The following is a 27227-nucleotide window of genomic DNA, read 5'->3' as shown; positions in this document are numbered from 1 at the left end:
AGTGTCATTTAAGTTTTAAAATTACATTGTCTTATTAACAAAACTTTGTAGACTGCTAATTTTAAGTATATCTTTGACAAAACTAACAGAATAACACATTTTTACTTTGTGTTCTAATATGAATCACATGCAAAACATCTTTAAATGGCTAATATTATACACTTTTACTGCAACTATTTTTTCTAGAAACTTGTTGAGATCTTAAAGTGCATAAAAGCTTCTTAATCGTTTTAATGAGAACAATTCATCTTTTGAAAAGATTACACATAAATCATATTATGTATATTCATTATTATTAAACTATAGAATCTTATTTTAATAAATACATGTATAAACATAGATATAAGGGTATAGATATCTAAGTAGCCCCATCTGCTCCATAAGTTAGATCACATGACATGTGCTGTGTTAAGAAGAAACAAAAAAGAATCCTATCTTGATAATATAACCAAAACATTGATAATTAAGGGATCAGTGACAAAACATAATTGGGATGATCACCTTCTCCAAAACAAGAACGTAAAGGGTGAATTTTAAGTACATATCAGTTTACTCACAGTCAGTTTTAAAACCTGAAACTTCCTAACAGAAGAAAACTGTGTATTAGCCTGGGACTCAGATCCAGAATACTGCCATTTGTGGAAAACACTCTTACTGATTTAAGTTACACAGGCAGAGTCACAACCCACCTTCACAGAATCCATTATGAGAATCCTATTATCTACATTCCAAACTGCACAAAAGTTCTCCAGCATACCCTGTTGGACTAGTACTTCTGGCTGAAAGGATATGTTGGTGAAATGGTTTATCCACAGTCAGAGGGGGTGGGGATATATTCAGAATGAACTCTCTGTAAAAGGCAAGGAACTGGGATTGGTTCCATTGTCTGTCATACAATTTTAATTTGTCGGAAATTTCACTGATAGTAGTTGCTTCACCACATACTAAAAGATTCAATATGAGAACAACTCCCAAGGGTGATACCCAGCTAGGCACCTAGGGACTCAGCAGACCTTACGTGAAGTTTACAAATTATAAGAGAGGCACTGAAAAATTGAAACTTTAAAGTCAGTTTGTGCATTATGGCTAGTCAATTCAATTTGTAATAGTGTTGCCCCCAAAAGTTGAGCTTTTTTTTTTTAGGCCTTGCTGTTTTTCTAGTAGAAGGACACCCTTTCTTTGTTTCTGTGGCCATGGGTGTGTGCGTTTGGCTATATATGTTGCTGTATGCATGAATGTGTGTACTTCTACTAGAGAAAGAACAAGATCTTGAAAGTTAGTGGTGGATTATATTTTCCATTTATTACATTACTGCTAAAGGCAGATGAGTAAGCAAGGCAAAAGCTTCTTGCCTGTTTGCATGGTATATTACAACTGTCTTGGATCATTGCCTCTGTTTCCAGAAAGAAGGAGACGAAAGACAGGAGTCCACAGACGATCAGGGATCCATTACAAATAGGAAGCAGCTACATGTGTAGTGGTGCTGTGTGGAGTGGATTACGTGGTTTTTTCGGGTTGGATGGTTTTGGAAGTGTAAAAACAGGGATTTGGTCTCAGAGGGTTCATGGAAAATACAGATCAAAGGTAGAGCCAGGAAACATTGGTTTTATGCTTGTAAATTGTTAGTAGTTGTGTTGGGAAAGAACCAGGGCTCTAGGCACACATAGGAAGTTCAAATGGTTCAAATGGCTCTGAGCACTATGGGACTCAACTGCTGAGGTCATTAGTCCCCTAGAACTTAGAACTAGTTAAACCTAACTAACCTAAGGACATCACAAACATCCATGCCCGAGGCAGGATTCGAACCTGCGACCGTAGCGGTCTTGCGGTTCCAGACTGCAGCGCCTTTAACCGCACGGCCACTTCGGCCGGCACACATAGGAAGTACTGAAGCAGAAATAGTCATAGGCAGTGAAAGCTGACTAAAGCTGGAAATGAGTTCAACTGAAGTTTTTACCAAGGACCTGATGGTATTCAGAAAGAATAGGTTAAATTCAGTTGATGTTGGCATGTTTGTTACTGTTGAAAGTAATTTATATTGTAGTGAAATTGAAATAGACAGTGGCCACAACTTAGTATGTGTAGACATTATACTTCACAACTGGAATAAATTAATAATTGGTTCCTTTTACCGACCCTTCAATTCAGATTATATAGTTGCTGAAAGGTTCAAGCAAAATTTGACTCTCAGTGACTTCAATCTCCCATTGACATGTTGGCAAAAATAATGTTTAAAGTTGTTGGTAGACATTAAATTGTACTAAATACAGCATCCAAAAATTATTTTGATCATTTAGTTCAGAAGCTCACACAAAGTGTAGTCCTATATGGTTGAAATAACATACTAGACCTCTTGGCAACGTACAGTCCTGAACAAATAACAAGGCAGATACGGGGTTAGTGACCATAAGGTTGTTATAGGGAGACTAAATACCATAACATCCAAATCCACTAAAAATAAATGCAAAATATACCAACTGAAAATAGCAGATAAAAATCTACTTGATGGCTTCTGAAGAGACAGTCTCCATTCCTTCCAGACCAACTATGTAAGCACAGAGTAGGTGTGGTTTAATTTAGGTAACTAGTATTGGCTACAGTTGAGAAATTCATACCAAGTAAATTTATAAGGGACAGAACAGAGCTTTCATGTCACAAAAAACAGGTAAGGACACTGTTTCAGAAGCAACAAAAACCATGCCAGATTTAAAAGATGGGAAAATCATAAGATTGCTGATGTTTTACAGAAGGTTAGAATGGACTTCAATGTGAGATGCCTTTAATTGATTCCACACTGAAACTCTGTCTCGTAATTTTGGTCATATATAAAGTGCACCAGGGGTAACAAACAATCAGTACCTTCACTGTGTGATATCAATGGTAACGTTATCAAATATCGATGACAGCACCATTAAAGCAGTGTTACTAAACATGGTTTTCCAGACTTCCTTCACTAAAGATGATGCAGCAAATATTCCAGATTTCAAATTAAGAACAGCTGCCAACACGAGTAGCTTAGAAATAAGTGCAGACTGTGTAGTGAAACAACTCAATTACTTAAAAAAGGTAAGTCTTCCAGTCCAGACTGTATACCAACTAGTTTCTTTACAGGGTATGCTAATGTAATAGTTCCATATTCAATACTCATATATAGCTGCTCAATTGACAAAATATCTATGCATAAGGACAGGAAAGTAGCACAGCCCACACCAATATACAAGAAAGAAATTGAAGTAATCAAATGAAATACTGATTGATTGATTTTTATTGTTGTAGAGACCTCAGAGATCATCTGAGGCATTACAAAAGTCAATATTACATAGTTAGACCCACATCACCGACAACAATTTGTGGTAAGAGTTTAGAACATATACTGTGTTCGAACATTATGAAATACCTCAAAGAAAACCATCTATTAACACATCTACATGATTATTCTTCAATTCACAGTCAAGTGCCTGGTGGAGGTTTCATCGAACCACATCAAAGCTAGTTTCTACTGTTCCACTCTCCAACAGCACATGTAAAGACTGTGTAAAGGAACACCAACAAAATGTTTACACACTCTAAGGAGAAGGTTTGTGATTGAAATTTCATGAGACAGTCCTGCAGCAGCAGCAGCAGGAGGGGAGAAAAAAAAAAAAAAAAAAAAAAAAAAAAAAAAAAAAAAAAAAAAAAAAAACAACTTCATTTTAATGACTGTCACCCTAATTTATGTGTCATATCTGTGGCACTCTCTCCTCCATTTCAGATAATACAAAATAAACTACCCTTCTCTGAACTTTCTCTATGTCCTCCACTCCTCCATGAATCCTGTCTGATGTGGATTCCACACTGAGCAATGTTCCGGAATAGGGCAGATGAGTGTTATGTACATAGTCTCTTTAGCAGACCTGTTACATTATTTGCCAATAAATCACAGTCTTTGGTTTGCTTTGCCTACGACGTTATCAATGTGATTTTTCCAATTTAAGTTAGTCATAACTGTAATCCCTAAGTAGCTGAGTTTACAGAGTTTAGATTTGTGTGATTTATCTTTTAACCAAAATTTAGTGTATTCTATATAGTACTTGTGTGGATGAGTTCACACTTTTCATGATTTAGAGCTAATTGACACTTTTTGCACCATGTAGACATCTTGTCCAAATCATTTTGCAATTCGTTTTGACCATCTGATGACTTTACATGTTGGTAAATGACAGCATCATCTGCAAACAATCTAAGAGGACTGTTCTCAGATTGTCTTCTATATCATTTATATAGATCAGGAACAACAAAGGGCCAATAACACTTCCTTGAGAAAAGCAAGGTATTACTTCTGTTTTACTCAATGACTGTCCATCATTATTACGAACTGTGATCTTTCTGACAGGAAATAACGAATCGAGTCACACAGCTGAGATGATTCTCCATAGACACGCAATATAATTAGAAGTTGCTTGCAAGGAATGGTGTCAGAAGCATTCTGGAAATCTAAAAATTTGGAATTAATTTGATGTCCCCTGTCGGTAGCACTCATTACTTCATGAAACTAAGTAGCTAGTTGCGTTTCTCAGGAACGATATTTTCTGAATCTGTGTTGGCTATTTGTGAAAAAATCGTTTTCTTCAAGGTGATTCATAATGTTCGAGTACTTTACATGTTACGAAATCCTACTGCAAATTGACGTTAGTGATCTGAGTCTGTAATTTAGCTGATTACTACTATTTCTTTTCTTGGATATTGGTGTGACGTGTGCAACTTTGGATGTAGATTTTTCAACGAGCGAGCGGTTGTGTATGATTTCTAAGTATGGAATCGGAGTGTTACAGTGAGCCTGTCTTCGGCAGATGTAGCAGTTCTTAAGTGAATATTGTGCTTTGTGATATGAGGATACACTTCACTGAGCACATACAGAAATGTATGCTCATCCATTCTTAAGTAATTGATGTACGACTTGACATCCTCCACTATAAGCTCACATACCAAGTTTTGTTGAATGCTTTTATTGTGTCGTCGTGAAACCCACGGCTTCACCCAGATATGTTCCCCCCCCCCCCCCCCCTACTTCTCTTCCTCCACTATAAGCTCACATACCAAGTTTTGTTGAATGCTTTTATCGTGTCGTCGTAAAACCCACGGCTTCACCCAGGTATGTTTCCTCCCCCCCCCCAACCCCACCCCCACCCCCACTTCTCTTCCGCATGTCATCAGTAACATCGTCATTGTTATCGCGCAGTGAAGGTATTGACTGTTTCTTGCCAGTGGTATGCTTTACATACTACCAGACTTTCTTTGGGTTTTCTGCCAGATTTTGAGACGGAGTTTTGATGTGGAAACTATCTGTTTTATATGTGTTATGTATCGCCCATTTATACTAATATGTCTTATCATGCTCTTATGTTATCTGTATGCGTGTATATAAAAAACAGCACTGACTGCATCAGTTTACTTAATGATGGACAAGAAAATAAAAACAGTATAAATTAGGGACCATGTCACGATACGAGCCCAAGGAAATAGCATATTGTGTCACAAGCAGCAGTGCTCCATGGTAGCTTCTTACCGTGAAATCTAGATACACTGTCTAATTTGAGCTTCGATGTCACAACAGTGAAAAGTAGAATGTACTATGTGAACAAGCAGCTAGTGATAAAATAAGTCATTAATAATGGGACCCATAGTTATACTCCTGTTTACTTTGATAAATCACCACATTTATTTAACAGTGTAGGCTGATGCCCACTTGTACAGGTAGTTGCCGTTTAATTTTTGTCCAATCCACATAGTGTCATTGTCGAGCAGCTGTAAAGATTCCATGCAGTTCTTCAGTCAAGCTAATATTCAGCAGGCTATTTTATGCGTGTATAAGTTGGAAGAGGGATGAGGAGTCAGGGATGATTTGAGCCGAAACAGTGACCGATAAACAACAAAACTGTGACATATTGTTATTTGTGGCGTAGTTTCCAACTAAAATTTGCCGGCCGCTGTGGTCGAGCGGTTCTAGTCCGGAACCACGCGGCTGCTACGGTCGCAGGTTCGAATCCTGCCTCGAGCATGGATGTGTGTGACGTCCTTAGGTTAGTTAGGTTTAAGGGGCTCCGGAAAGGCTCAAAATCATGAAAAGTTCAATTTTTACTTTTTTGCGTTTTCTGAATCTGCAGACTATTACCTTTTAATAGATATATAATTTATTCAATTCCGAAGACTACAACTATTTTTAAATTTTTTTTGAGATGTGTTCTACATGGGCGTGACCCACTGTGGCGCTGTTAAACTGCTGTAAAATGGTGTTATTATGAACGTCCGTGTTCATCAGGTACATTTTAGTGATGTGAGATAAAGTATGTGTTGTGGCTAACCTTGTTTTCAGAGACTTAGCAGCACCTGAACTGTTGAAAAAGTGTATTCACGGAAAAACTCAAAACCCCAATGAAAGTGTAAATAGTGTTATATGGTCGAGAATCCCCAAGACTGTATTTCTTGGAATAGAAATACTTCACTTTGGTGTGTATGATGCTGTTGCGACTTTCAATGATGGCAACATTGTAAGGTGCAAGGTATTTAGAAATATGGGAATGAAGATAGGTTCTAACATGGTACGAGTGATGCTTGCTTTAGACAAGGAACGCCTTCGGGCTGCAGACAGGGCTGTATATAGTCTAGAAATACAAGCAAGAGTAAACAGGAGGAGGAACAAGAGGAAGCTGGAGGAGGAGTTTGCAGAGGATGAAGATAATCCATCCTATGGACCTGGAATGCACTAAAAAGTTAATCCAATCTTTGTCGCTCGATTCCCAAAACTTTTATTTTCTCATACTAATTACATGTTTTCTAAGGATCTTCCAAACATATTTGTTTCAAACTTTCAGTAAATGTTACACAGTACCTTCTGCATAATTTAACACAGCCTTTTTCCAAAAAACTGTATATTTTTGAATATATAAATAAAAAATTGCAAAAAAAGTTGTGAATTTTCATTACAATTGAAAAAAAATCATCTTTAATAACTGAACTAAAATTTTGTAAAATCCCTCTGTTAAGTTGTAGCCCATATTCCAATAAATAATCTGTAAAAAGTTCAACTTCCTACCTCAAATACTTTGTGAGGAAAGATGTAATTTATAAGCGTTATTTTAACATTGCAAGTATAGGGCGTTCCGGAGCCCCTTAAGTATTTCTAAATTTAGGGGTCTGATAACCTCAGATGTTAAGTCCCATAGTGCTTAGAGCCATCTGAACTAAAATTCCTTATGTTCAGAATTTTGAAATCAGAAGTCGTTGTGGAAAAGCCCATATAGAAATTTTCTCTCTGTCTCTTTCTCTTCTTCTATTTTTTGTCTGCTTGGGTTTCCTACAGTATATTTTTCGTTAGAGAATAATGAAATTTGTATAAATTAACGGATAGTGCGAAATGAATACTTAACAAAGATGTGAAACAGAAGCTCCATATTTTCACGAGTCATTGATAAAAGCCAGTACATCTACATTAGAGTTGTGGCGATTCGTGAATGAGTCGTTCATTTGAACGACTCTAAATAAAGAATCAAATCGTGATACGGACGAATCGTCGTTCAAAAGAACCGTAAGAACGATTGTGCGTTTCCGAGTCGTGACGATTCCAAGTTCCAACGATTCAGCGATTCTTAGTACGCTATAAGGCAACTTCCGAATCGTGCCGAATGATTACGACCGCCAGACGGCAGTCTAATGGAGGATGCGTGTGAAGTGAACAAAGGAAGCTCGTTAACGAACCAACGAAGTTCGTGGGCCCTAATATTACTCATCGTGAAAACCATGCTGACACTTGGCGGTGGCTGAAGGGAACGAGCATAAAGGCATTTTCCATTTACTATCGCTACCATCAGCCACCGCGCCGACGTCAGCTTAGTTTGCGCGAGTAATACACGAACTAGTGATGACAGAAACGATATGCAGCGAGTACACAGCTCCCAATACACACGATTAAAATCAAGAAATCCAAGTATGATGAATAAATATGTACGTCTCATTTGTTGCAGATGCAATGCAAAACACACACGCCTTCTTTACACACGAGCAATAGCACTTTATGTATTATATTTCGCGTATCTCGAAAACGGCCCTAACAATTTGGATGAAATTTTGTATTTAGACTGGTTTTTGCTTTTTGAGTTCACCTACATAATTCCATTCTTTCGTAAAAAGTCAATTTTACAATATATATATCCTACATAGTTCCATTCGTAAAAACACAATTTTATATTATAAAAACGCTATTTCACATGTTTTTATAACGCCATCTCGTAAAACTTTGTTAGTACGTGTTGAATGTAGTTAAGGTTTTGGTTTTTATGTTTATTTGTATATAGGTGTCTTTCCTTACAGCACGCGATTTTACACAAAATAATTATTTAAATAAAAACGCGAATTTCGTGTTTCTTGGGAACGGCTTTAACAGTTTGGATAAAATTTTATATTTAGATACGAATTTTGATTTTTAAGTTTATCTATGTTGGTGTGTTTCCTAAAAAACTCGATTTTACGCAATAAGTATTTTATATCGCAATTTCGCAAATCTTTCAAAAATGGTTCAAATGGCTCTGAGCCCTATGGGACTCAACTGCTGTGGTCATCAGTCCCCTAGAACTTAGAACTAGTTAAACCTAACTAAACTAAGCACATCACACACATCCATGCCCGAGGCAGGATTCGAACCTGCGACCGTAGCAGTCGCACGGTTCCAGACAGCGCGCCTAGAACCGCGAGACCAACGCGCGCGGCTGCAAATCTTTGTTACTATTGGATGTTACAGTAGAGGTGTATCAAAATTTTGTGAGATGGCGGTATAACATTAGCCGAATACGAACACGTGGACTTACCGTACATCCAATAGTAACAATCATCCTAGATATGTTTTAGGTTAGACATGGTTTCCTCTGATCGTTGCTATCTTGGAAATGAAAATTTATATTTAGTTAACTGTTTGCTTTCAACTTTATTTGAATAAGTAGCTTCTACCAAAAAATACGATTCTACAAAAAGAAACAGAGGTAAGCTCGGTCTTCGACACATTATGGTAATAACAAGAGTAATATGCACATTACAGCATTAGATTACTGATTACTTGCATAATTGTATCAAAGTTTCTTGTCTAAACACAGTTCAAAGCAAGTATTGTCACAAACATATACAGTTCAGGCTCAGTTCGCGAAAAAGTTCTACACACACACACACAACACAGTTTATAAATTATAGTTCAAAAACATTATCTTTCTTAATTCCCTCGATGTTAGACGTGAGAGTATTTCCAGCCCTTGAAAAAAGACACTCACAAGGAACTGAGCTCTCCACCACACACAAGCGTCTTAACAATGAGCTGGTACAGTCTCGGGTTCACTCCACCATCTAAAAGGGTCTGCCTTTCTTCCTAAAGGCTGAATTTCGATATACTTGTCCAATTGTATTATTGTAGACGTCATGGGTGTAATAGTTTGACTCGAAGAGCGTTGAACATTGGAGTAAAAATCTTCCCAAAATAAATCTTCCTCCGTGTCTGCTGATTGTTCCTGTTCTTCAGGCTGTTTTGCCTCATCATCGCTGGATGTTCTTAATACTGCAGCTTTTTGTATAACAGACTGTTTTGCTTTGTTGTACGAATTTGTTGACAGAAACGCTTGCTTTTTAAATCTGGGATTATATTTCATAATAAAGCAGCTGTCAGCCCTCACACACTGCAAATTTTGCTTAACTTTTGTTTCGTCGAAATACAAAGCATAGGTATTTTGCTTTTAATTTATTCTGAGAACTTGCTTCTGCCACTACTATTTATGTGAGAAGACGACATACTTCTGAAGTGTGCGATACAATCGTATACATCGACATTACTTCACTGCTAGTTTGCTAATGCTGTTAGTTCCACCAGTGCTGCCACTAAATGGCTGTCACACTCGACCAATATTACAGAGCATACATAGAGAGAATATAGGCTCTCTAACCAATACCTTTCTTGGCGGATCGCCGTGTAATACCATCTTTAAACAAAAGCTTTTTAATTAATAATTTCATGTTCGAGTTTTCGAAAATTATCGTGTTCAGATTCATATTAAATTTTAGTGAAGTAATGTCACTGTATACGATTGAATCCTACTGTTTAGTGTTTAGAAGTATGTCGTCTTCTCACGTAAATAGTAGTGACAGTTGCAAGTTCTCATGCAAAATACGTATGCTTTGTATTTAGAAGAAATTAAAGTTAAGCTAAATTTGCTGTGTGGGAGGGCTGTCAGCTGCGTTATGAATTACAAGGGTGATGTGGACTTGGAAAGACATCTTAGCACAGAAAAACATAGGATGATATGAGCCAAACCACGTCTGCCTCACTGCTAGATTTTGTTACTATAAAACAGACGTCTGTAGTTAGATACGTTCAAGCCACACAACCAAACTGGCATACCACGTAATTTTGCACCACCTTTCGCACAAACAGACTCCTCTTTCCTGGCATACTGAAATAAAACAATAGATGCAATCAAATCAAACGTGACCTTTCATCAATTAAGGCATTACACGTATAAATCGAGAATCACACTTGTAACGTCATATGCATATTTACTCATAAATAAACTATTTCTGGCATATCTTATCATGACACAGTTCGATTCTAACCCCATTGACAATTTCAGACATGTCCTGCCATCTGTGAGTACGATGTAGAACTTTTTGCATTCCGTAAGAATCGTGCCATCGCAGACTAGAATGAATCGTAGGAATCGATTCGCTATGTGAGATTGAATCGTAGGAATCGAATCGAGAAAAAGAATCGTGTTGCCTAACTCTAATCTACATGCCGACGACGTCGCTGGAGTGGTTACACCGGTTACCATCAGATTACTGAAGTTAAGCACTTTCGGGTTTGGTTAGCACTTGGATGGTGACTGTCCAGTGTGCTGAATGCTGTTGGCAAGCAGGGTGCACTCAACCCTTGTGAGACCAATCGAGTAGTTACTTGACTAAGGAGTAGCAGCTTTAGTGCCGTAAACTGACAACGGCCGGGAGTGCAGTGTGCTGACCGCATGGCCCTCCATATCCGCATCCAGTGATTGCCCGGTTGGTACTGTTGGGCCTTTCGAGGTCTGTTCAGACGGGGAGAGAGAGGGAGAGAGAGAGAGAGAGAGAGAGAGAGAGAGAGAGTACATCTACAAAACTACTCCACAATTCACTTGGCTGAATGTTGATCGAACACTTTCGAACTATTTCCCTTCCATTCCGCTCTCGAGTAGCACATGGAAAAAGCGGATACCAAAATTTTTCTGTGAGAGCTCTGAGTTCTCTTGTTTTATGACGGTGATTATGTCTTCTATGTAGGTGAGAGTAACAAAATATTTTCGCATTCGCAGGGGGAAGTTTGTGACTGAAATTTCATGAAAATATTTCACTGGATCGAAAAATTCCTATTTTTAAGTGATTGCAACTCTCATATCACAGCTGACACACTCTCCGCTGTAATATCAAATGAGCTGCCCTTGTTTGAACTTTTCCGATATCCACTATCTGGTAGAGATCCCATACCGCGCAGCAATACTACTCAGGAGAGGTCTGTCAAGCGTAGTGTAGGCAGACTCTTTAGTAGGTCTGTTACATCTTCTAAGTGTTCTGATAATACAGGGCAGTCTATAGTTCGCCTTCCCCACATTTTCTGTGAAGGTTCCAATTTAAGTTGTTCGTAATGTAATCCCTAGGTATTTAGTTGAATCGACAACATTTAAATTTAGGTGTTTTTCGCGCAACCGAAATTTAACGGATTCGTTTTAGTACTCATGTGGAGTACCTCACACTCGTTACTGTTGTTGTTGTTGTGGTCTTCAGTCCTGAGACTGGTTTGATGCAGCTCTCCATGCTACTCTATCCTGTGCAAGCTTCTTCATCTCCCAGTACCTACTACAACCTACATCCTTCTGAATCTGCTTAGAGTATTCATGTCTTGGTCTCCCTCTACGATTTTTACCCTCCACGCTGCCCTCCAATGCTAAATTTGTGATCCCTTGATGCCTCAAAACAATGTCCTACCAACCGATCCCTTCTTCTAGTCAAATTGTGCCACAAACTTCTCTTCTCCCCAATCCTATTCAATACCTCCTCATTAGTTACATGATCTACCCACCTTATCTTCAGCATTCTTCTGCAGCACCACATTTCGAAAACTTCTATTCTCTTCTTGTCCAAACTGGTTATCGTCCATGTTTCACTTCCATACATGGCTACACTCCATACAAATACTTTCAGAAACGACTTCCTGACACTTAAATCTATACTCGATGTTAACAAATTTCTCTTCTTCAGAAACGATTTCCTTGCCATTGCCAGTCTACATTTTATATCGTCTCTGCTTCGACCATCATCAGTTATTTTACTCCCTAAATAGCAAAACTCCTTTACTACTTTAAGTGTCTCATTTCCTAATCTAATTCCCTCAGCATCACCCGATTTAATTTGACTACATTCCATTATCCTCGTTTTGCTTTTGTTGCTGTTCATCTTATATCCTCCTTTCAAGACACTGTCCATTCCGTTCAACTGCTCTTCCAAGTCCTTTGCTGTCTCTGACAGAATTACAATGTCATCGGCGAACCTCAAAGTTTATACTTCTTCTCCATGAATTTTAATACCTACTCCGAATTTTTCTTTTGTTTCCTTTACTGCTTGCTCAATATACAGATTGAATAACATCGGGGAGAGGCTACAACCCTGTCTCACTCCTTTCCCAACCACTGTTTCCCTTTCATGCCCCTCGACTCTTATAACTGCCATCTGGTTTCTGTACAAATTGTAAATAGCCTTTCGCTCCCTGCATTTTACCCCTGCCACCTTCAGAATTTGAAAGAGAGTATTCCAGTTAACGTTGTCAAAAGCTTTCTCTAAGTCTACAAATGCTAGAAACGTAGGTTTGCCTTTTCTTAATCTTTCTTCTAAGATACGTCGTAAGGTTGGTATTGCCTCACGTGTTCCAACATTTCTACGGAATCCAAACTGATCTTCCCCGAGGTTCGCTTCTACCAGTTTTTCCATTCGTCTGTAAAGAATTCGCGTTAGTATTTTGCAGCTGTGACTTATTAAACTGATAGTTCGGTAATTTTCACATCTGTCAACACCTGCTTTCTTTGGGATTGGAATTATTATATTCTTCTTGAAGTCTGAGGGTATTTCACCTGTCTCATACATCTTGCTCACCAGATGGTAGAGTTTTGTCATGACTGGCTCTCCCAAGGCCATCAGTAGTTCTAATGGAATGTTGCCTACTCCCGGGGCCTTGTTTCGACTCAGGTCTTTCAGTGCTCTGTCAAACTCTTCACGCAGTATCTTATCTCCCATTTCATCTCCATCTACATCCTCTTCCATTTCCATAATATTGTCCCCAAGTACATCGCCCTTGTATAAACCCTCTATATACTCCTTCCACCTTTCTGCCTTCCCTTCTTTGCTTAGAACTGGGTTGCCATCTGAGCTCTTGATATTCATACAAGTGGTTCTCTTCTCTCCAAAGGTCTCTCTAATTTTCCTGTAGGCAGTATCTATCTTACCCCTAGTGAGACAAGCCTCTACATCCTTACATTTGTCCTTTAGCCACCCCTGCTTAGCCATTTTGCACTTCCTGTCAATCTCATTTTTGAGACGTTTGTGTTCCTTTTTGCCTGCTTCATTTACTGCATTTTTATATTTTCTCCTTTCATCAATTAAATTCAATATTTCTTCTGTTACCCAAGGATTTCTATTAGCCCTCGTCTTTTTACCTACTTGATCGTCTGCTGCCTTCACCACTTCATCCCTCAGAGCTACCCATTCTTCTTCTACTGTATTTCTTTCCCCCATTCCTGTCAATTGTTCCCTTATGCTCTCCCTGAAACTCTCTACAACGTCTGGTTCTTTCAGTTTATCCAGGTCCCATCTCCTTAAATTCCCACCTTTTTGCAGTTTCTTCAGTTTCAATCTGCAGTTCATAACCAATAGATTGTGGTCAGAATCCACATCTGCCCCTGGAAATGTCTTACAATTTAAAACCTGGTTCCTAAATCTCTGTCTTACCATTATATAATCTATCTGATACCTTTTAGTATCTCCAGGATTCTTCCAGGTATACAACCTTCTTTTATGATTCTTGAACCAAGTGTTAGCTATGATTAGTTATGCTCTGTGCAAAATTCTACAAGGCGGCTTCCTCTTTCATTTCTTCCCCCCAATTCATATTCACCTACTATGTTTCCTTCTCTCCCTTTTCCTACTGACGAATTCCAGTCACCCATGACTATTAAATTTTCGTCTCCCTTCACTACCTGAATAATTTCTTTTATCTCGTCATACATTTCATCAATTTCTTCATCATCTGCAGAGCTAGTTGGCATATAAACTTGTACTACTGTAGTAGGCATGGGCTTTGTGTCTATCTTGGCCACAATAATGCGTTCACTATGCTGTTTGTAGTAGCTAACCCGCACTCCTATTTTTTTATTCATTATTAAACCTACTCCTGCATTACCCCTATTTGATTTTGTATTTATAACCCTGTAATCACCTGACCAAAAGTCTTGTTCCTCCTGCCACCGAACTTCACTAATTCCCACTATATATAACTTTAAGCTATCCATTTCTCTTTTTAAATTTTCTAGCCTACCTGCCCGATTAAGGGATTTGACATTCCACGCTCCGATCCGTGGAACGCCAGTTTTCTTTCTCCTGATAACGACATCTTCCTGAGTAGTCCCCGCCCGGAGATCCGAATGGGGGACTATTTTACCTCCGGAATATTTTACCCAAGAGGACGCCATCATCATTTAATCATACAGTAAAGCTGCATGTCCTCGGGAAAATTTACGGCTGTAGTTTCCCCTTGCTTTCAGCCGTTCGCAGTACCAGCACAGCAAGGCCGTTTTGGTTAATGTTACAAGGCCAGATCAGTCAATCATCCAGACTGTTGCCCCTGCAACTACTGAAAAGGCTGCTGCCCGTCTTCAGGAACCACATGTTTGTCTGGCCTCTCAACAGATACCCCTCCGTTGTGGTTGCACCTACGGTACGGCCATCTGTATCGCTGAGCCACGCAAGCCTCCCCACCAACGGCAAGGTCCATGGTTCATGGTCCATGGTCCATGGTTCCTATTTCACCACACATATCATTATGATTCATTGTGCCTCTCTCCAAGGAAGTGCTGTTCCAAATCCATAAACGATTATGTACGTATCTGACGTAGAAAAAAGTAGTCTTTTTTGCGCTGTTGCGCCTCGAAACCAAATGTTGCTAGCGCGGATGGAATGTTAAAAACTGTAAGTTTCTTTGGGTAAAATGTGCTCAAAAGAGTTATCGCAAAACGAACGTAACACATCGCGAGAACCTGCGCGTGTTCTACGCCTGGTACTTAGGCATCACGCAAGGACTTCATTGGTGATTCCGACGCATGGTCAGAAAAGGAACACTTGGTAACACTTCCAAGTAACGCTTTCACTAATCAAAGCATACCTGTGGCCAACTTTCCTCGCCAGATATTCGTGAATTATCGAAGACTGCAAATTTAATTGCGTTCTCCCTCTTTTTCTATGGAATGCCGACCTTGGTTTGTATACTAAACTCCGAGTGTATACCTGTTTTAGTAAGTCCGTTAATGCAATTTCAGAATGCCACAGTGATGGAGAAGTAAACACCGTTATTCACTTGAAATTACAGCGAGATTGAACACGGTTTTGTTGAAGAAATTAGCCTGCAAATCACCATGGTCAAATTGCATCTTGAACGTGCCTGTTTCTGAATACAGGCCATGTTTCTGACCACTGCACTGTTTCACTCAACCACTGTTGCTCCTTTAAATTTCATACTAATTTTTCACGGAAAGAAAGCGCTAATATAGATATGAAGGCTTTACATCTGCGCGCTCTAGTTAAGTCTTTCCCTGCCAACATTTTCTATAAGTTGCGTTTTCAGTCAATACAACGTGTTAGTAGTCTACCATTTCGGCAGCCAGTGCTCCTTGCCACAATCACAATAAAAAGCTAGCATACCTAGTTGATAATGAAAGAACTGTTTTATATGTTCGTGAGAGTTCCCCCTCTTGTGACAATTTTACAAGAATGTACTGGCTTCAAATACCCATTCAGTCAGCGAATACCTGATCCTACAGTATTATCACTCCATACCTGAACCGAAACGAGCTGTTAGAATTCACGCGAACGTAACTTAGTTGTAAGTGTGCATCATAACATATGGCGTTTTCCGGTCAGTGAGAACGTTCTAACAGATGCCAAACTAGAAAATTAAAGAAAGAAGAAAGCAGCTGTGCTCAATGTGTAGCGTGCCAGTGTTCCCTCCATCGTCCCACCAATTGCGTAATTCCCTCAATTTTTTCCTTGCGTATGCATTACAGCCTAAATGACTAAATTTTTGGGTACTCCAGTACATATCTAGGAACCCGCCTACTGCATTCATATTACGCACAAAAAGGTGCGTGTACACACATTAAAGAAACATTTTTGAGCGACGTTACTATGGGACAGTCTGACCAAGGTTTTCGATGATTTCTTACCGTCGCGAGACAAGTTCGGGCTCCGATATCCCCTGCCAAACACTTCAGTTGGGTATCCTCTCATCCCACGTCCGAGCTCGCTTTGCAACTTGGCAGAAAAAGATCCGAAAGGTCTACAATGGCCAGCCTCACTTAACTCGAGCGAGGAATGAACCGTGAGAAACATCGACAAAGTCAGTAATCATTTTCACTTCCACTCTTTTTTTACGGACTCAATTTTTATCCATATATAAATAGTCCTTCGACTTCAGAGTCACTCTGCTGTGGTTTATAAGCCCTACTTATTACTTTATTTCGGCCCAGTGGCTCAGTGGAAAAAAAGTGGGGAAGTGCCAGACTACGGATCCATAGGTCCTGCGTTTGATCCTCGGTTAATTCTAGAGTTTTCATGAGTCACTTTTCATTCTTTCACCTCTGTCAGTGTTTCTTAATGTGAAAAATACCAAATTCCGTTGTGGTTGGGAATCCAAGTAAAAATGTAAGTTCCCTTATAACTGGCTGGATTAGTCAGTTCAAAGGCAACGTCTACCACTTGTAATATGACCTTGCCTAGTAAAGCCCTGTGATGTTTAAACCAGCCTTCGAGTTCGTATACATCTGCATAACTACTCTGCAATTCACATACGGGTGAACAGCTGAAGGTTTATAGAATCACCTTCAGACTATTTCTCTACCGTTCCAGTCTCGAACAGCATGCGGAAAAAACGAACACTTAAATCTTTCCGTTCGAATTTTGATTTCTCTTATTTTATTACGATGTTCATTTCTCCCTGAGTAGTTTGGGGCCAACAAAATGTTTTCGCATTGAGAGGAGAAAGTTGGTGATTGAAATATCGTTAAAATATTTTGCCGCAATGAAAAACGCCTTTCTTTTAATGATTGCCACCCCAATTTGCGTATTATATCCGTGACACTCTCTCCCTTATAACTCAAAATGAACTGCCCTTCTCTGAACTTTTTCGATGTCCTCCGCCAATCCTATCTGATACAGATCCCATACTGCCAGCAGTACTCCAGAAGAGGACGGACAAGTGCAGTGCAGGCAGTCTCTTTAGTAGACCTGTTGCATCTTCTAAGTGTTCTGCCAATAAAACTCAGTCTTTGGTTCGTTTTCCCCATAGCAAATTTATGTATTAGTTCTAATTTAAGTTGTTCGTACTTGTAATCCCTAGGTGTTTACTTGAAGTGACAGCCTTTAGATTTGTGTGCTTTATCGTGTTACCGAAATTTAAGGGATTCATTTTAGTACCCATGCAGATGACCCCACACTTTTCCTTATCTAGAGTCATGGCAACTTTACTACCCAGTTGCTGTGAGGCAGTGACTCAAAAGGTGAATGTCATCCTCGGTCGATCTAACAATTTGTTCTTTCATTCATCGTTTCTTTCGCCTCTGGAAATGATTAAATGATGTGAAAAGGGAAGAGCGTACCACTTTTGACAGGATCGTGGTTAGTAAAGCACTGTGGTGTTCAATGTTCGGCTTGATTACGCTTTACCTTACAACTGTGTAATAAAACTTCGTAGCGGAAAGATTTCACAATTGTGTTTTATATTTTTGTTTCAAATCCCGCTCATTGAACACAGTCTCTAAATTACCTTTTTGCTCTATTAGGGGATTGCTGAACTTAACTGTGGAGGTGAAATAAATCTTCAGTATAAGACAAGAAAGAAAATATTGCTAAAGTTCTATTGGATGACGGTAGTGTCTCCAGAACCGTACGAATGTGTATAAACTGGATCTCATCTGAGAAGGAAAACTCAAATATAGCCTACATGCAGCTTAAGTGAAGTTCCTATGGAAAGTGAAAGGTCGTACTTTACCAGACAGCCAGTAAAACGAAGGCATCAGACAAGAGCTGCGATGATTTGCAGGTAGCGTTCTCGCTTCCCGCGCCCGGGTTCCCGGGTTCGATTCCCGGAGGGGTCAGGGATTTTCTCTGGCTCGTGATGACTGGGTGTTGTGTGCTGTCCTTAGGTTAGTTACGTTTAAGTAGTTCTAAGTTCTAGGGGACTGATGACCATAGCTGTTAAGTCATATAGTGCTCAGAGCCATTTGAACCATTTGATGATTTGCATTATATCCGATTGCCTTGGTCTGTTTTGGACGTCGTTTCAGTGACCGTGGGCTTCTTCTCTAAGCCAATCTGTTCCCGGAGCGTAATGTCGCCACTCTAGCCAGACTTGTAGGTACTCACCTTCCGCCGTACAGGGGGGTGGTCTCGTCGTCATCGTCGGAGAAGTTGTCGTCGCTCATGTCGTTTCCTTTCACCGCCGCCATGGCCGCCTGTAACAACGGCAAAATATCACCCAGTGATACAACGGTACAATCAGACAAGAGAGGAGCTATCTAAAGCAGTACGATTAGTTGACATTGACTGAGTGTTTAAATTAACAAATACCGGTGCGCGTGTGACTTCACAGACAAGGCACATAATTTTTTGTTTATCTACATATTTATTTTAAAGCGTCTTTTTGAAAATGTTCATTTTAGCCCTTCTGGCCCTCAATGGCCTAGCGACCTGACAGATCTGCAGTTGCAGTTCGCGAGTTTCGTCTAATCTGTTCTCCGTCGTGGGATTCATTGTTACCAACAGTAACTCCTTCGGATGAAACTGAAACATTCGTTCTGTGAACGCTAGAAGGAAGTAAGATCTACGCTTGGATAACACTTTCTTAAGCATTGTACGGAAATGTGTGCAATATTCAGCAGCTTTCACTTTCAATAGTGATAAACTTCAAGCCTTGAAGTCTTAAGTCGAGGAGTTTCCCTGAAGCACACTCCTTCTGTTCTGCATAGGACTTCCTCCCAGTAGGTGAGAACATTTCTCTGTGATGCTTCATTTATTCGTACAATCTCTTGCAATTTTTTCATTGTTTTATTAATTCTTTGGTTCTTTTGTTAATAACTTTTCTAATCAGCATTCTGTAAATTGTGTAGTGATTCATTCCATGTAGCTTTGGTTCATATGGTCCCACGAAAGATGATAGATAAATAAAACAAATAAAATAAAAATTAATTGATGGGAAGCATTACGCAAGACACCATTCGTGTTGTTCTGTAGAATGGCTCCGGTGATACCAACGATATACTTATCCACAGAAGGAAGACTATGACCACGCAGAGGTTACTTCAAATTCAGGAATAAGTCCACGTCTGAGAGACCAATCTGTGCAGTTAGCGTTCGCTCTTTAGCCACGTGTGACTGAGCATTCAACAGACAACTAGTGGTGAACGCTGCGCGATACTCAAAAGTCGTGGCGCCGAAGGAATGTTGAAATCAAACGAATAGTACGTTCGGCCTGTCACTTCAACCGACAGCGTGCAGCTCAGTTTGAAATACTCGTATTCAAGCAGACCAGTGAAAGAAGACATGTTTTCTCAGAAATATGCTTCTCTTTGTCTCGTGGCAGTCCGAAGCTCAAACCACATCATAAAGAAAATCATTGCACAATTAATCTAAACGTTTTTGTGTGGTCATGACAGCCAGCGGATGCGTTATACCTCAAAATATGTTGCGAAAATAACATATAAATAAGATGTCAAAAATTGTATCTGGTAGCGGTTATTGTGAAACGTATTAATTAACTGAGGAGCTGCTTGCAAATGACGTAGCGATTCCGATTTCGGAGACCGGCATCTATGGTCAAGAGAACGCTGCAGTGAACATCGGTCAGAGGTAGGAATGGGAAAAACCGATACCGGTATTTTAGTTCTTATTAATCGGTATATGTTTGGTCTCGGCTATCATAGGTGTTGTTTTATTTTTAGTAATATCAATTAGCAGTGCTAAAATTTTTGGTTTTTAAATAAACCTTTTTCAAAAACGAGTAATTTTTTATTCGTAAAATTTCCATTGCCGTATTATAGAAGATAGGAAAAGCTACCAGTGCTATTTTAATAACAATGCCGACAGAAACGAGCAACAAACACATGGCATAAGAATTGGTACAGCATTGCTGAGTCAACAATGAACCTGTTACTGTGTGGCACAGCCCTCAGGATGGTACGCTTGTGCATGCAGTGTGCAAGACTCGCCCCATACGGTCTATAATTATGGTAGTTGTATTACAGAGTGGCACCATCCCTAATCGGAAGCATTTTACGAAGTGCGGTACCAATAAGTACAATGCTCTAGTTCCTTTAAAAGATTAAGAACGGGAGGAGCCACAACAAACGAGAAAACTTAAAACTTAACAGTTCATTCATAGTTTACAATAAAAATCGAAAGTGCCTGTGTAATATTACGTAATATGTCTTTATCTGCTTGGAGCTAACGGACAAATTAAAACGTAAAAAAAAAAGAGTTCTTCAACCTCAGTTTTCACCCTTTAGCACTGACTATTCCCAAAACCCAAATAGTGGTTTGATCCTCGATTACAAATGATTTTTGACCAGAGTTTCAAAAAATTGGAATCGGTAGTTAAATATTGGTGTCTTATGTGGCATTCAACCACTTATTACTTTTCATGAAAAGTAGCGAATGGTGGACGGACTAAGCTTTCTTTCATATGCTTATAAGTGTAGTGATTTGACTCTATGTACTTTGAAGCTGAGGGTGTCAAACTACTGGAACCTTTGTTCGAATTCTACGTTTATCACCAGTCATAACAGAAATAAGAAACCGAAAATCGGTATTTCAGAAACCTGTTATTTTGGGTGGTTTTAACACTCATGTTAAACTACCGTTGAGAAAAGCCAATATAACCGAAAGCCGGTTGTTTCAGAGATAACCGCCATCTCTCGTCGGAAGGGGGTATCACGCGGCACCTAATCACGGTAGTCGCGAGTCGATATTGTAGAAGGCTATGCGCCTGTGCTACCTTTCCTTCAAGACGAATCGCTACCAAGCAAGAAGACTTAGTTACAGTACCCTCCGCAAGATGGCGCTGTCTGTCGTATGTGCTTGTCGAGACCACGTGACCCAGGGCGGCCGACCTTGCTTGGGCATTCCGCCGTCTGCAGGCGAGCCGAGACGAGGACGCTAAAGGCTAACGGAACGCGGCACGCCCCCACCAGCCGGCAGTGGAGTCGATTTCATCAAGTACGAGTAAAAGGGCCGCTAAGCTTTTTGTCAAAGAAATGCTTAAAGAAACATGCCAGTGATAAGTGTGAAGTCCTTAGTCCCTAGATAGAATACTTAAGCTTCTACAGTTCTCCAAAGATAGCGTTAGCGACAAATGTCAAGTCCTTGGTACGAAGAAGATAGGCTTTCAAGTATGCGGACAGTCGTTCAGAAATATTTCGGAACTCACTGGCTTTCGTGTTACGGCCTTGATAACGGAAAAGAAGGCAGAGGGCGTCATTTATCTAAACCTCACAGTAATGAACCTTCACAATCAGTCTCATCGTCACAAGTTGAAACATACAGAACAGGCTGTCAGTTTAATCGAAGTTCATTTTCCCGACATAAGAAAGTCCCGATACAAGAAAGTCATTCACCATGCCAGTCGGCTAAGTTATTTTTAAGCACAGATTTAAATACCTACAGGATTTTCCTTGCCTTTCACATAATTCGTGTCACAGTGAGCATTGGTCACCACCTAGTTTTCACAAAGCACTTCAAGAGTCCTGCATTACGGCATCCCCTTTCAGATACTTTGCGCGACATGTGATTTGAAGCTGAGATGTGTAAAAAGAAAAAGTAAATAAACTTTCAACCGTTGTTGTTAAATATTTTGCTTAGCTTTGACTTTATTTCTTAGTGGTAACGTTCATGGTGGAAGATTTTTGGCCCTGGCGCCTGTTTTACAACACGGCGGAGCTACCAGAAGAACAGCAGGGGTATGCGGCGTCGGGTTAGTTGACACACCTGTTGATGTTGGCTGTGTTCTGTTGCGATGTATTAATTAAGGTTACAATCGCACACAGTTTATGAAATAATTTTAACTGCTTCAGTCACTTTTCACTAATATTTATTAGCAGGACGAGCTTCGGCAGCATGCTGTCATCATCAGGGGCATTACAGTTACATAATACTTCAAATTAAAGCAGTCTTCATGTAGCTGTAACGCATGATGACAGCACGTTGCCAGGACGTGTCGTCCTAATAAATATTAGTAAAATCTGACTGAAGCAGTTAAAATTATTTCATAAATATAAAATATACTAGCAGACCGCAAAGAAATTCATAAACATGGATAAAATGAAGTAAAATTAAATCACATCCGAAGCACAGTTTGCATCCTTTAACTTTCAGAGAAAGGGAATATATAGCTTTATTAAAATGAGATTCAACCATTGCAACTTGTAGCCCTGTCTGCACCGAACTGGTTTGACAGATCCGTCCAATTCCGAACGCGACGGAAATTCAAGTTATTTTTATCTGCAGGAAGTGCAATTGGCACCGGGGAAGTACTGATTGGTCAAGACTGACGTTTCGTCATGTCACTTACGTGCAGAAACAATTAAAAAATATAATATGTTCATTTAGCAGACACTGTTGCCGCGCTGGTGTGGCGCTGGCAATGTTCGCTGTCGACCGTCAGACCGACGAGCTGTTTATGGTCAGTCGGTGACGGGACACGTCGAATCGACCCATTCGCTGTGGAATCAGCTCTCTCTCCAACACAACTGCTATCTCTGAATCAGTTGCTCACCATTGTATTTCATCACGTAGTTAACAAAAACAGACTGCATACTCAATATAAATCTCGATCGCTTTCTACATTTCACATTATTATTTATTTATCGTACGGCATATGTTAAGACTTTTTCAATAACAAAAATAGCTATGCATATACAATGATTACTGCTTCAACACATCTCTCAATCGCAGTACAACACAAATGGCAATAGCTGCAGACACAGATCAAAGTCTTTAATGTAGTTTATCGCACCACTCGTCACTGTCAGGAATTCTTCGAAAGGACGCCTGTAGGCACGTGCGGGACATGTTGACACAACCAGAGCAACTATTCGTCGTTCGACACCAGAATCAGAAGATAAAGATGATCACATTTTAGAAATAAAATGTCGTTGATGAAAGCAATATTTCGCTACAGCATGTTACGGTACTGATCAACTAACAGCACGTTCCACGAGAAGTCGGAGCTACGATTCGCGCATAATTACCAAGAGAGCTGACGTAATCCTTCAAAGCGGGTGCTGTTAGCTCCGCGAGCATGTGGACACGGCTAACAACAGCACTTATGTACTAGGCGTGCTACTGAAAGATGCTCGTATCTTAAGAAAACCAACTAAAGGACTTGTGCAGTTTCTCGTTTGATATGATGCCCATCCGGTGTATCTACACAGGACAGGGAAGGGGCCGAGCACCTATGTGGCTGTGGAGTCGAAAAGGGGTATCCGAGTACATCGTGTTCGTGTGTCACAACTACGCACGAGCTGCCTCGATGGAGAGACGAGTACTAGACACAAGGCGTGTATTCCATGAACCAGAGAAAACAAAGGTCTCTATAAGAATGTTGGACAGCATTTCTAATCGAGGTGAGCAAGAGTTTGAGATGCAAAACTAAATGCGAAGACAGGCCAGGAAAGCCCAATGTGCTGGTAAGGGCCAGTAACATGAATTCCAAGAACAATACATAATAACTGTTAATAAGACTTGGCTGACCTACTGTCTGATCGATCCGGTGGAATGGCGCTTGATACCTGATGTGACATAAAAGCTTCAGGAGGCCTGACATGAGGGACAAGAGATAGATAAGGGGTGATCAGCATATAAGCAGTAAGTAGAAGGCTGTCTCGGCGCCCCTATAGTTCAAGCTAAAAAAAAAAACGCTCTCTATAAGCGGTAATTTAGTGTGATGTAAGTAGCGCTGTAATTTGTTTAGAGTAGAATATGTATTTACGGCTCTAATTTTGTATGTTTGGTTTCGTAGATAGTAGAACACCCACCTCCCAGTAACTGGAGAGAGACTCTCCATTGGCATGCTAAGAGACTGAAAAGCTTAGTACACTACTGGCCATTAAAATTGCTACACCAAGAAGAAATGCAGATGATAAACGGGTATTCACTGGACAAATATATTATTCTACAACTGACATGTGATTGCATTTTCACGCAATTTGGGTGCATATATACTGAGAAATAAGTACCCAGAACAACCACCTCTGGCCGTAATAACGGCCTTGATACGCCTGGGCATTGAGTCAAACAGAGCTTGGATGGCGTGTACAGGTACAGCTGCCCATGCAGCTTCAACAGGATACCACAGTTCATCAAGAGTAGTGACTGGCGTATTGTGACGAGCTAGTTGCTCGCCCACCATTGACCAGACGTTTTCAATTGGTGAGAGATCTGCAGAATGTGCTGGCCAGGGCAGCAGTCGAACATTTTCTGTATCCAGAAAGGCCCGTACAGGACCTGCAACATGCGGTCGAGCATTATCCTGCTGAAATGTAGGGTTTCGCAGGGATCGAATGAAGGGTAAAGCCACAGGTCGTAACACATCTGAAATGTAGCGTCCACTGTTCAAAGTGCCGTCAATGTGAACAAGAGGTGATCGAGACGTGTAACCAATGGAACCCCATACCATCACGCCGTGTGATTGCCAGTATGGCGATGACGAATACACGCTTGCAATGTGCGTTCACCAAGATGTCGCCAAACACGGATGCGACAATCATTTTGCTGTAAACAGAAGCTGGATTCATCCGAAAAAAATGACGTTTTGCCATTCGTGCACCCAGGTTCGTCGTTGAGTACACCATCGCAGGCGCTCCTGTCTGTGATGCAGCGTCTAGGGTAACCGCAGCCATGGTCTCCGAGCTGATAGTCCACGCTGCTGCAAACGTCGTCGAACTGTTCGTACAGATGGTTGTTGTCTTGCAAACGTCCCCATCTGTTGACTCAGGGATCGAGACGTGGCTGCACGATCCGTTACAGCCATGCGGATAAGATGCCTGTCATCTCGATTGCTGGTGATACGAGGCCGTTGGGATCCAGCACGGCGTTCCGTATTACCCTCCTGAACCCACCGATTGCATATTCTGCTAACAGTCATTGGATGTCGACCAACGCGAGCAGCAATGTCGCGATACGATAAACCGCAATCGCGATAGGCTACAATCCGACCTTTATCAAAGTCGGAAACGTGATAGTACGCATTTCTCCTCCTTACACGAGGCATCACAACAGCGTTTCACCAGGCAATACCGGTCAACTGCTGTTTGTGTATGAGAAATCGGTTGGAAACTTTCCTCATGTCAGCGCGTTGTAGGTGTCACCACCGGTGCCAACCTTGTGTGAATACTCTGGAAAGCTAATCATTTTCATATCACAGCATCTTCTTACTGTCTGTTAAATTTCGCGTCTGTAGCACGTCATCTTCGTGGTGAAGCAATTTTAATGGCCAGTAGTGTAGAACAATTTATGAAGTTAAACTGAAGATGATTATGTTCATCAAAAGATGATGATAATGTGATGTACATTCGAAGCCATAATGGCGATGATGTGCTGTGGGCTGCTGGTAACGGCGAGTGTAGGTTGGGAGGTAGGCTATATTGGGATGTCGGATGGAGAAGGATGAGACGTGTCTTTGTGGGAAGAAACTGATAGTTGGGATGCGTCTGTTAGAATAGGAGCAGGATGTCAGCTGGGCGAGGAAAGGATGGGTGGATCCGGGGATGAGTCCATAGTCAGGGAGGGGAAGGTGATTTAAATTCCGCTGGGAAAGAATATGGAGTGCACGGAGGTGGAGGGGAGGTGGAACCTGTTGGTAGAGGTGTGGCAGCTGCTTAGGGTTCTCAAGGGCTGCAGGCTGAATATAGGGTGCGAGAATGCATATAGGGTGCAGGTTTAGGAGAGGAGCAGGTGTTCAAAATATTGAAGGAGATGGGGAAATTTGATTAACTGGTAAAGGAGGTGGGTGGGAGATGGTGGACGGGCAGAGAAGGCTTGGCGGACTGGAGAGGCTCTTGACTTGAGCGGGGTGGGAAAATTTTGGAGGAGAGGTCCACAGAACATGGCATAGGTGTAGATGGGACGGATGAGCGTCTTGTAGGTGAGGAGGACAGTAGTTGGATTTAGTCCCCACATTCACCCTGTTAGTAGTTTTAGTCTATTGTACTCAAATACAAATATCCAAACAGACATAAATACAGCCGCTAGTTCTAACATCAACTAAATAAGAACGGTGTCCAAGTCATACTTTGTATGACGTCATGACTTGGCCACCGTTCACACTTGCTTGATGTTCGGACTAGCGGCTGTATTTATGTATGTGCGGAAATTTGTATTTGAGACTTTTGCCTAGTGCAATCACAGTAATTGAAAAGTAAATTATTTGATATCTGAAAGCGGTAACAACCACGTTTAATAATTACATGAGGCCTATGGACCCATCTAGTACCGAATTATAATAAGAGAAGTAGCTACTATTGATTAAAGAAGCACTTTCCCTTGTAGTTCCTAGAATATAGGTATTTGATGGACGTAATAAATATGCACCGTAAGCATTCGTAGCAGCTGGAAGTATGTAAAATTACCATCTTCGCTTATTAACCGGAGGCTGAGGGCTTGTAACTCCGTTTAATCCAGTCCTTCCTCAGGGTACCGCTGTATGTTCTGTACGCAATTCCTGCGATCGCGAAAGGTCTGCGGTTCGACACGGCGCGCGGGCTATTACACTCAGGTTGCGTAAGCTGTCCGCTGCGAGACTTTCACCCCGCTGCCTGGAGCCTGCCTCGCCGACCATCCAGACGCCGTCTGCACCGAACGGAAGGCGCTCTGGCGCCCAT

At 40.7% G+C, this 27227-nt stretch overlaps 1 protein-coding gene across 2 annotated transcripts in view; it reads right to left on the bottom strand.

The window, feature by feature from the left end:
- The window catches only part of LOC126262294 (chitin synthase chs-2), a 380478-nt gene that overhangs the window by 113252 nt on the left and 239999 nt on the right, over positions 1-27227 (bottom strand). For both annotated transcript variants that reach the window (XM_049958822.1, XM_049958823.1), the window contains exon 2: positions 18721-18809. In XM_049958822.1, coding sequence (XP_049814779.1) covers positions 18721-18803 — 83 coding nt within the window. In that variant the 5' untranslated portion in view covers positions 18804-18809. The remainder of the gene's footprint in view (positions 1-18720; positions 18810-27227) is intronic.

The sequence above is a fragment of the Schistocerca nitens genome, chromosome 6, assembly GCF_023898315.1.
Source record: "Schistocerca nitens isolate TAMUIC-IGC-003100 chromosome 6, iqSchNite1.1, whole genome shotgun sequence".
NCBI lineage: Eukaryota > Metazoa > Arthropoda > Insecta > Orthoptera > Acrididae > Schistocerca > Schistocerca nitens.
This window is presented reverse-complemented; position numbering and strand designations above follow the sequence as displayed.